Here is an 11300-nt window from a genome sequence, read left to right on the forward strand (position 1 = left end):
AACTCCTCTAGGGTCAGCCCTGTCTCCTTTCTTGTGCGATTGGGCAGTTCTTAAGGCTTATTCTTTAGGGCAATGCAATTAATGGCTTTACCTATTTAAATCAGAAGGTCCTTCTCCTGCAGGTTTCCAGGAATTGTCAAGGATGGCAGCTCTGATGCTTCAAATGCTAATTGAACCACTTGAATGAAAATTGTCCAGGTCTTCTGTTCTGCTTATCTCTAAAAAGCTCACCCTTTACAACTGAATTTCTACAGTTTTCATATCCAGCCAGTTCCTTTTTTTTCTGTGGCATTATGAATCATCCTTTTGGTTTAAATGGTCTACTTGACTAACAGTCATTATTTCCCACTTAGGAAATGATTCATAAAGGCCTTTTTTTCTCTTTCCGTGTCTATACAGAAAACATTTTTATAAATCAGGTCTCAGCTTGAAAACAAAACAAAACACCCCATCAAGCCATTAGAAATATGGCTTAAACCTTCTTTGTGGTATCCACCTGTACGATGACTCACAACCAGTAGCTTTAATTGTGTGTAAAGTTCTCAGCTCTGTAACAAGCACAGAGACCTAATCATTGCCTCTTCATTTCGAAGTGAACCACTATTAAGTTAGGCGTTTATTATAGAATTTCCCACAAAATAGAGAATGGCACGGGGACAGAATGTGTCCCTTTCTCCGCGGATAACTGAGAAACCATCCCATATCGTTGTTAGTGTCTGTCTATTTTAACCTCAGTCCTTCTACACCAGCATTCTTCAATGTAAAGCTTGAGGGTCAGTGGTTGTGTCCATTCATCCTCCGCTTCTTCTCTCTCTCCTTAAAGAATGACACGGGGATGGTTTCTCATGGTTATCAGTGGAGACGGGGACAAATTCTGTTCCTGTGAGATTCTCTAGAAGTAACTGGCAGAAACCCAAAGAGTAGCAACATTCCAGAGCTGAGATTGTGATGTCATAATGCCTCATTCCACCGATGCCTAAGAGCCAACCTCAGCAGTGATGTCACAATGGCAGAAACCCAAAGAGTAGCAACATTCCAGAGCTGAGATTGTGATGTCATAATGCCTCATTCCACCAATGCCTAAGAGCCAACCTCAGCAGTGATGTCACAATGGCAGAAACCCAAAGAGTAGCAACATTCCAGAGCTGAGATTGTGATGTCATAATGCCTCATTCCACCAATGCCTAAGAGCCAACCTCAGCAGTGATGTCACAATGGCAGAAACCCAAAGAGTAGCAACATTCCAGAGCTGAGATTGTGATGTCATAATGCCTCATTCCACCAATGCCTAAGAGCCAACCTCAGGAGTGATGTCACAATGGCAGAAACCCAAAGAGTAGCAACATTCCAGAGCTGAGATTGTGATGTCATAATGTCTCATTCCACCAATGCCTAAGAGCCAACCTCAGCAGTGATGTCACAATGGCAGAAACCCAAAGAGTAGCAACATTCCAGAGCTGAGATTGTGATGTCATAATGCCTCATTCCACCAATGCCTAAGAGCCAACCTCAGGAGTGATGTCACAATGGCAGAAACCCAAAGAGTAGCAACATTCCAGAGCTGAGATTGTGATGTCATAATGTCTCATTCCACCAATGCCTAAGAGCCAACCTCAGCAGTGATGTCACAATGGCAGAAACCCAAAGAGTAGCAACATTCCAGAGCTGAGATTGTGATGTCATAATGCCTCATTCCACCAATGCCTAAGAGCCAACCTCAGCAGTGATGTCACAATGGCAGAAACCCAAAGAGTAGCAACATTCCAGAGCTGAGATTGTGATGTCATAATGCCTCATTCCACCAATGCCTAAGAGCCAACCTCAGCAGTGATGTCACAATGGCAGAAACCCAAAGAGTAGCAACATTCCAGAGCTGAGATTGTGATGTCATAATGTCTCATTCCACCAATGCCTAAGAGCCAACCTCAGCAGTGATGTCACAATGGCTTGATTGTCCTCTACTTGGCTCACTGGGACAGACCGAAGGTCCATCAAGCCCAGTATCCTGTTTCCAACAGTGGCCAACCCAGGTCCCAAGTACATGGCAAGATGCAGCGAAGTAAAACTGTTTATCCTAGGAATAAACAGTGAATTTCCCCAAGCCGTGAACTTTTGTTTTAGGAAACTATCTACACTTTACCCTCCGTATTCGTGGTTTCATTAACCGTGGTTTCGGCTATTCATGGTTTTTCGAACACAGGCTCCGCCCCCAAATATACATCACAGGAAATTGAGGGAGGAATTACCCGAAACCTGCAGCCGAAGTGCAGCCCGATGAACTGACAGGATCCAGCGCTGTTCCATCGAGCTTGAAACTCAGCAGGCACGTGCCGACTCTGTACCTGGTATTTGCCAGTGCCAGGCGCACAGTCTGATCTGGAAGTCCGCCGCCAAACCACAGCTGATGCTGCCACTGCACGAACTCCCCGAAAGTGACTCCCTGTCATTTTCTGCTCCCAGCCCGCAGCCAATCCCCTTCCAACTTTCTCCACCCCTAAGCAGGCGCATTGAACCCCACAGGCTGGTCCCAGCACGCACAGGTGAAGGGGTGGTGGCAGGTTACTTCTCTCTCCCTCATGCAGTGTAGCCCTGCGCTCTGTTCTGGAAGCGGTTCTCAGGATCCAGACCCACACTTTCCTTTACAGCCGGTGGTATTTGCCCAAGCGAAGCACAGAGAAAATCGCTGCACAGGAACAGGTCAGGTTATTCACGGTTTTTCTGTATTCACGGCCGTGCTGTTTCCCTATCACCGCGAATACGGAGAGGGAAGTGTAAATCTTTTGAAAATCCAGTTAAGCTAATTGCTTTCACCACTTTCTCTGGCAACAGGGAAGCAGGCCTTGTTCGGGAGCAATGTGCTAACTGCGGGCTCAATCCACAACAGCCATGCGCTAAAAAGTACTTTTTCTTTTTAAGCACAAAGCATGTTTGGGGGTGGAGAGTAATCAGTAAATGCATGGGTACTGGCACACACTAACCGATTCGCATGGAAGCCCTTTCCACGCTACTTTCAAAATTAGAATGTGGCCATTAAGAGGGAAAGAAACATAAGAACAGCCATACTGGGTCAGACCAATGGTCCATCAAACCCAGTAGCCCATTTTCACAGTGGCCAATCCAGGTCCCCAGTATCTGGCCAAAACCCAAGGAGTAGCAACATTCCAGCATCTCAAAGAATAGCAAGATTCCGGAACCCCAATGAGAGCAACATTCCAGAGCTGAGATTGTGATGTCATAATGCCTCATTCTACAGAGCCTCAGAGCCAACCTCATCAATGATGTTATAATGGCTTGATTGCTCACATAAGAACATCAGAATAGCCTTACTGGGTCAGACCAATGGTCCATCAACCCAGTAGCCCATTTTCACAGTGGCCAATCCAGGTGACTAGTACCTGGCCAAAACCCAAGGAGTAGCAATATTCCATGCTTTCCCATTCACAGACTATGGACTTTTCCTCCAGAAATTTGTCCAAACCTTTCTTAAAACCAGCTACGCCATCCGCTCTTACCACATTCTGTGGCAATGCGTTCCAGAGCCACGCTAAAAAGTAGTTTCAGTGTGCAGGAAACTCATGCGCTAAAAATAATGCAGGCCAGTTTTTAGTAAAAGGACTTTTCCCCAATTACTGAAAACAAATCAAATCATTTTGGCTGTGCATTGATCTCCGGGTCATTGAGCCAGCAACAAGTAATGTAGCTCTACATTAGTCAGAATGTTGCCTTCTTCCTGCTATGCACAAATTCAATCTAATGGTACCAGCTGGCTCTTTTTTTTTTTTTTTTAGGGCAGATTGATCTTGTCCTGGTGTTTGCCTATTGCATTTCTAAGGTTTGTGGTTCTACAGTTCCCTGTGGATTTCCCTACGAAGGGCACGCTTACAAGAGCAGCTGATAAGCCCTAAATCAATCTGTTCTTGTATTTATTTCAGTTCCTCTGATATACAAGCATCTGCCACTTGAAGTACCAGGGTGGTTTGAAATGTCCGATAAAAAAAAGCAAGTATCATAGGAAAAATAGCATATGTAAAAACTGGAAACTCGCTCGATTAATGGCCCTCCTTTACTAAGCCGTGGTACAGGTTTCCACGTAGCCCTGGGCGTTAAATGCTCCGACACCGCTCCAACGCTCATAGGCCAGCAAGTGCATCAGGCCCAAAACAGTGTTTTTCAACCGCCGGTCCACGGTGCAATCGATGCGGCGTTATCTTTGAGCCAGCTCCCTCTTCCTAACTGATTCAGTGCACAAAGCCACGGGCAGCGGCTCCTAAGGGCATCCTGCGTCTGAACCGGAAGCCTTCTCTCTGATGTTGCAACGTCAGAAGGAAGGCTTCCAGATGAGGCACAGGACGTGCAAGGTGCAATTAGTACTATTATGGGGGCGGGGTCTGGGATGGAGATTGGGTAGAGATGGGCGGGATCTGGCCCGCGACTTAGCCCAGTGTTCTTCAACCGCCGGTCCACGGACCGATGCCGGTCCACAAAATAATTCTTTTATTTCTGCCGGTCCATAGGTGTAAAAAGGTTGAAAAACACTAGTTTAACTTATTACATTACATTACATTAGGGATTTCTATTCCGCCATTACCTTGCGGTTCAAGGCGGATTACAAAAGGTTAATTTAAAAAGAACAGAGTTACAATGATTAGCTAGAGAGGTAAATTTTAGATCTTATAGACATTTTGCGGGTTGTTGAGGGTGAGGTGGTTTGTAAAAGAGTTAATAGGTGGTCATAGTGGAGATTCTTTTGTTATTATTAGTGCAGTAATGGGTAGATCAAATGTCAGTTTTAGAGTTACTAAGAGGTCGTGGTGTTATTGCTGTTTCAGGAATTTCTTGAAAAGTGTGGTTTTTATTTCTTTTCTGAACGTCCTATAGTCTGGGGTGGTCATCAGAAGGTTGGAGATCTGGTTGTCCAGCCTTGCGGCTTGAGTGGCTAGGAGGCCGTCGTGTAGTTTTGTTCTTTTTACTTCCTTGATTGGGGGGGTATGAATGGGGAGTGCGTTTTTCTGTGTCTGGTAGTGGGTGCTTGGATGAGGCGATTGTTCAAGTATGATGGGCTGTCTCCGTGTAGGGTTTTAAATAATATGCAGTAGAATTTGAATTGGATTCTTTCTTGGATTGGAAGCCAATGTGAGTTGATGAAGGCTTCAGTGATGTGGTCATGTTTTTTCAATGAGTAGATGAGTCTCAAAGCTGTATTTTGGATTGTTTGGAGTTGTCTTATCGTAGTTGCAGGGCAAGGAAGGAAGAGGATGTTACAGTAGTCCAATATACCTAGTATTAGGGATTGTACTATAAGTTGGAATTGTGTTCTTTCAAAGAATTTTCAGACTTGTCTCAGATTTCTCATGATTGCGAATGATTTCTGAATTGTTTTATTTATTTGCGGTTGCATAGTGCAGCATCTGTCTATGGTCATGCCAAGTAGTTTTATGGTGGTTTGGATGGGATATTTGATTGCGTTTATATCTAAGTTGGTTGTGGTTTGGACTTATGTATTTATTATTTATTTAAAAATGTATATCTTAGATTATCAGGGAAGGGTTTAGTGCTTTATATAAAAAGACATCTAAAAGTGATGAACGGCCTTGAAAAAACTTCTTAGTGAAACATGTTGGCAAAGTTATCCCATTAAGGAAGACCACATTTAAAGATAAGTTATATCATTAAGATACAACGCTAAACTATTTCTTTATTTATATATTTAAACATTATTGTAAACATAAAGAGGATCCGGTGAAGAAACAATACTTAAAGCCTAGGACAATAAATTATAGGAATCTAAGGGGATGTTTCTGAGGGTCAATCAAATTATTGTATTAAGTCATTTGAATGAAAACCAGAGGTGGAACAAAATGTGATTGTTCTACAAGTGGACTGTTTCCATATCACATACATAAAATCTTGTTTCCCTACAATTATCACATATAACATAGACATGACTAAATAACATCATTATTTGTCCCTGTTATAAACAGGGATAGAGCGCAAATTCAATCAATTCAGAGATACAAGCAAACTTTTAAATCATACATTGCTGTCAAAAAAATTCTAAAGGCAATTATCAACTGAAATATACCTTAACGTAAAAAGGCAAATAATTGAGTTTTCAGCATTTTCTTAAAATTCATCCTCCCTATACAAAACCGCAGGATACTAGGCAAGGCATTGCATAGTTCTACGCCAGCCACAGATATCATTGATGTGATCCTAGCTTTTCAAACCACCCTGGATCTTGTTACCTGGAAAAATTTTTACTAGTCAAATCAGTGACTCATAAACTTGACGGTCTTCGATTCCAGCAGACGTGGTCGTTGCCCACAAGAAAATAAACGTAACCACCATTTGCCTTTGCTTCTAAAAATCAACCAATAACTTGACTTCCTGGCATTTCAAATACACAAGTGAATACATTATTGTTTTAGACATCTTCAAACTGAGAAGTACACCAAATAATAAATAAATCATGCTAAAATAACTTTCACAGTAATTAAATACATTGCCTCCGAAACAAAGAACTTCCAATCTAATGCTCTCCCTGAAATCTGCTGCAGCTCCAGTACGATGCCCAAAATCTTTCCTCTCCACCTCGCCTCTTCTCTCTCTCAATCTCTTTTCCCAAGAAGTCAGAATTTATCATAAACCTTGCTTCTCTCCTGTCTGAGTGCTGAAGTTAGAGCTTTCAATGCAAAAGACAGAACTAAGACCTCTCTGCGACAGGCAAGTATCTACAGTCCTCTCTGTTATAGATGGTACTTGGCAAGCAAGAGCAGAAAAAGATACAGCTTTTGGCTAGTACAGGGGTCAGCAATTTCCAGTCCTCGAGAGCCAGAGCCAGGTCAGGTTTTCAGGATATCCACAATAAATATGCATGAGATAGATTTGCATCTCAAGGAGGCATTGCATGCAAATCCATCTCATACATATTCATTGCGCATATCCTGAAAACCTGACCTGCCTGTGGCTCTCGAGGATTGGAAATTGCCTACCCCTGGGCTAGTACATTCTCTTGCACACTTTTTCTCTGGAAAATGTGGGCAGTTATAAGGCTGGAATCTTTTGGAAACTTGGGAGAGGGAAAGAGAATTCATTGTGCATGCTCAATGAAACACGAAGTGGACAATGTCTGATTCCCGACCTCTTCTTCCCAAACCCTAAGTTTTGTAGACAAAGTTGACAGGAAAGACATCTAGCATAGGACTTCCCAAACCCGTCCAATAACCCAGGGCTTCCCAAACCCAATTGGCCTTAGCAAGCTGAGTTGGCTAAATATACACTTGAAATAAATTTACATGAAAACTTGACCGGACATGAGGTCCCGAGGACAAGCTTGGGAAGCCCTGGCCTAGGGTTTTTCAGACAGGACAGGCATCCTCGGCGGCTCCTTTGAGCTGAGCAAAGGCAATGCTCTCTGTGTACAGATGACTTGCAGAGGACACGGATCTCCTCAACGAGTGCCTTGTGGGTCTCTTTTTGGAGGGGCTGGTGCCGTCGCTCTTTTGTCTGCTTCTCAAGTACTCCTTGTAGTTCTTGGAGAGCAGAGTGTACAGGAAAGGGTTAATGCAGCTATTGCTGTAGGCCAGACACGTCACCACAAAGTTAATGTAGACGACCGTGTTGTTGGCGAGATTTTCGGGCTGGTAGAAATAGAGGCTGAGAAGCTGCCAAAGCCAGAATGGAATGAAACAAGCCCAATAAGTGAGGACAATTGTAAAGATCATATATAAAACTTTTTGCCGGGGACACCTTTTCAATTCCTTAGAAGTAAAGACATCAGTTTGAGACTTCCAATATGTTCTTGCCAACTTCAAATACAGGTAGCAAATCACTAGACCTGGGGCTAAGATACAGGTGTTGAAGAGGACAGTGAGGTATATTTTATAAGCTTCCATTTGCCAGGTTGGGTGACACATGCGTTTGGTTATTCCGTTCTGGTTGCTTGTCCTGAGATCTATCAAGATCATGGTTGGAAGGGCCAGTAGAAAGGACACTAACCAGACGAGACACGTGATGGTCCTTCTATAGTCTCTAGGTCTTCCAAAGGTGTCCAGGGGTTTGACGACGGCAAGGTACCTTTCTGTGCTCATAATCATGAGTATGAAAATGCTGGCATGCATGGTGAGAAGATCAAGGCTGAACAAGATTCTACAGCCAATGTCACCGAAGTACCAGTCCTTCACAAAGTACGTGCAGACCACAAAGGGGATGGTGGAAAGATACAGGAGATCTGCCAGAGCCAGGTTAACGATGTAAACGTACATTGATCCAGTGAACCTCATGGAGAGGTTCATCACGACCAAGGTGTAGAGGTTGCCTCCGATGCCAACAACACACATTGTTGCAAGAATTCCTCCAAGGAATGACATTAGCAAGATATCACTGGAGACACTGAGGACTTCCAACGAGGTGTTCCGAGAAGCTGTGGCATCCTTATGACTCCATGCTAAAGTTGCACCTTGACCTGGCTCCATTTCTCTGTAGACCTCCTGTCAGATGTAGTAGGGACTGGACTATCTACCTTACTGAAGCTTGGGTTCTGCTAGTCTTAAACTTGGTTTAGAGGCAGGGCACAGCTTAAAGCAATCCCTTATGTAGCTGGAGGATTTCATGATTCTTGTGTACGTTAAAATCCAGTCAACTGTAATGTTTTTCCCCCATTGTGCTGTTGTCACACATGTTTGAAACAATTATTGCTCGGATCCCTTAACTTCTGCTGTTCGCGGTAATCAGCGTATGCAGAGGCGTCTTTGAAAGCTGAATGAATAGGATTTAGATCGCTCCGAAAGTTCATACCTGAGTCAAAATGAACTTGTTTCTTTGAAGGATCAGTCCCAGTATTATTTCAAACATGTAGGCGGCTGCGTCAAAAAGCTTTGGAACGCGGGTGTCGATTTCCTTATCTCTTTTTTCGCTTTGCAAAAATTGGAACAACAGAAAAGGGAGAAATGATCCTTAGCTTGTCCTTGAGACGCGATGAGAGTCATCGGGCTGATGCAAGAAAAAAAGGCTACAAATTTACCGCACAAACAGAACTTAGATTGCGGCAAAGCACGGAGACCGGGTGGTCTGCTCGGTCCCAAAGTGCAGCCTAGGTGACACCTACAGGAGGGAGGTTCGCATCAGATCAGCGGCAGAACTGGCTCAGCTGTAGGATAGGTCTGGCTTAGTTAGTCCAGATCTTGAACTGCGTCTGACCGTTAGAAAGAAACCGGCACTCTGCTTTTTCCCCAGGAGTGAGTGCTAAGGAGGGTGGGAACCAAGGCGGTGCTAGACTGGTGAAGGTGGATCCTATATAGGAGGAGGGAGGTAGGAGAGGGAAGGGGCTGCAACCAAAGCACGAATTCAGCATTGATGGGCTTTCTGGATTTTTACTGGGTTTATTTCAAGGCTGTGATTTCTGGGCGTCGGTTTTATTCTCTCTCCCGTCCTGGTCTCTTCAGGCTCACTTGGAACTTCACCCGGGCAGTAGGAGGGGTGGAGAAGGAGAAAAGATTTCCGAAGCAGAATCACTGAAACTCTGGAGTAATGTTTCTGAAATTTCTTCTGCAGCCCGCTGAGTCAATTGCCATAATAAATATGCATCTATTAGAGATCCAATGGGTGTAAATTAATCTCATGCATATTCATTGTGGTAATCCTGAAAACTGAACTTCAAGAGACGATGGGTCTACTCTACAGTAGAGCAATGGTTTTAAGCCCAGTCCTTGGAGCACACCCATCCAGTTGGGTTTTCAGGATATCCATAATCAATAAGCATACAATAGATTTACATACCAAGGAGATGCTGCATGCAAATCCATCTCATGTATATTCATTGTGGATATCTTAAAGACCTGGATGTTCCCCAAGGACTGGGGGTTAAATCTACAGCCTCAGCACCCCTGAGGTTGGGGGTTCAAACCCACACTGCTCCTTGTGACCCTGGGCAAGTCACCTAATCCCCCCATTGCTCCAGGTACATTAGATAGATTATGAGCCTGCTGGGACAGATGGGGAGAACTGCTTGAGTACCTGAATCTGTTCTGAGCTCCCCTGGGAGAACAGTATAGAAAATTGAATCAATCGATAAGGTAACCAATAATCAATCGATAAGATAACCGATAATCGATAACCTTTCACAGGAATGGCAACTAGACATCCATGTTCTTTTATCGAAAATCGCCTGTTTAGAAGTCTTGGATGTCAGGACATCCAACCTGAGAACACCTAATTTTTTGGCCATTTTTGATCACAATTTCCTGTATGGCCTTTAGTGGAGGGATTGAAAGGAGATGTTGGTTTGTAGATCTTAGTGTCCTTGGAGTGGCGTATGGAATGAGAATCTTATTCAAGAATTTTAAAGATTCGAAGGGCTGTTTTATAAGTAATCAGTGAGCATTTGTAAGAAGAGGTGTGACATGATCAAATGTTCTTGAATTTGTAATAATTTTTATGGCCCTGTTTTGGATTATTTGTAAACGTCTTATTTCTTTTTGGGATATGCCTTTATACAGGGAATTGTGGTCAAAAATGGCCAAAAAGGTGTCCTAAGGTTGGATTTCCTGACGGCCAAGACTTCTAAACAGGCGATTTTCGATAAAAGAACATGGATGTCTAGTCGCCATTCATGTGAAAGGTAGGTGCCTTGGAAACCCTGACTTACATTTCTAGCGCCCACTTTTCCCAAAGCCACGATTCTATAAACAGCACCATCGCTTGACCGTCAGGCAATCAGTGACCTTTTTAAGGCAGCAGCGCCGTGTATAGAATCTGGGCTTTACTACCTAGAAAATCGGTGGTGGAAAGGGATCACACGCTAATGGGGATTTAAAAGTACAGCATTAAGAGAAATAGTCAAAATTCCAAATGCTGTTTGAAAAGAGAGAATTTCAATGCAATTAGGCACAGAGTATATGACCAAAAGAGACAAGATGTGTGTATTAGATCAATTGAAAGCCCTACTGAAACAGAATGAATGAATGGGGTTAGATAAACCTTTAAAGGTACTGCTCCACTGAGCTGGGAGGAGGGATTTGGGCAGGGAGCGAGTTGATCGCAGGGATGTGTAAAGCCCGGTTGGATGAAAGTCCTGTCAGTCAATGAATCTTTAAAGGTACTGCTCCACTGAGCTGGGAGGAGGGATTTGGGCAGGGAGCGAGTTGATCGCAGGGATGTGTAAAGCCCAGTTGGGTGAAAGTCCTGTCAGTCAATGAATCTTTAAAGGTACTGCTCCACTGAGCTGGGAGGAGGGATTTTGGCAGGGAGCGAGTTGATCGCAGGGATGTGTAAAGCCCGGTTGGATGAAAGTCCTGTCAGTC

The 11300-nt window shown here is 43.7% G+C and overlaps 1 protein-coding gene across 1 annotated transcript; it reads right to left on the reverse strand.

Annotated features, from left to right (window-relative positions):
- Nucleotides 1–6115: 6115 nt before the first annotated feature.
- Nucleotides 6116–9248, reverse strand: LOC117345604 (urotensin-2 receptor-like). The gene has a single exon (XM_033914495.1). It carries the CDS (start codon nucleotides 8472–8474, stop codon nucleotides 7359–7361), a length of 1116 nt encoding a protein of 371 aa, XP_033770386.1. The 5' UTR covers nucleotides 8475–9248; the 3' UTR covers nucleotides 6116–7358.
- Nucleotides 9249–11300: the final 2052 nt, after the last annotated feature.

Source organism: Geotrypetes seraphini, chromosome 11 (assembly GCF_902459505.1).
Source record: "Geotrypetes seraphini chromosome 11, aGeoSer1.1, whole genome shotgun sequence".
NCBI classification, from domain to species: Eukaryota; Metazoa; Chordata; class Amphibia; order Gymnophiona; family Dermophiidae; genus Geotrypetes; species Geotrypetes seraphini.

Excerpts from the sequence above, each read along its gene's own strand:
- LOC117345604 (XM_033914495.1), bottom strand. The coding sequence starts at position 8,474 with ATGGAGCCAGGTCAAGGTGCAACTTTAGCATGGAGTCATAAGGATGCC.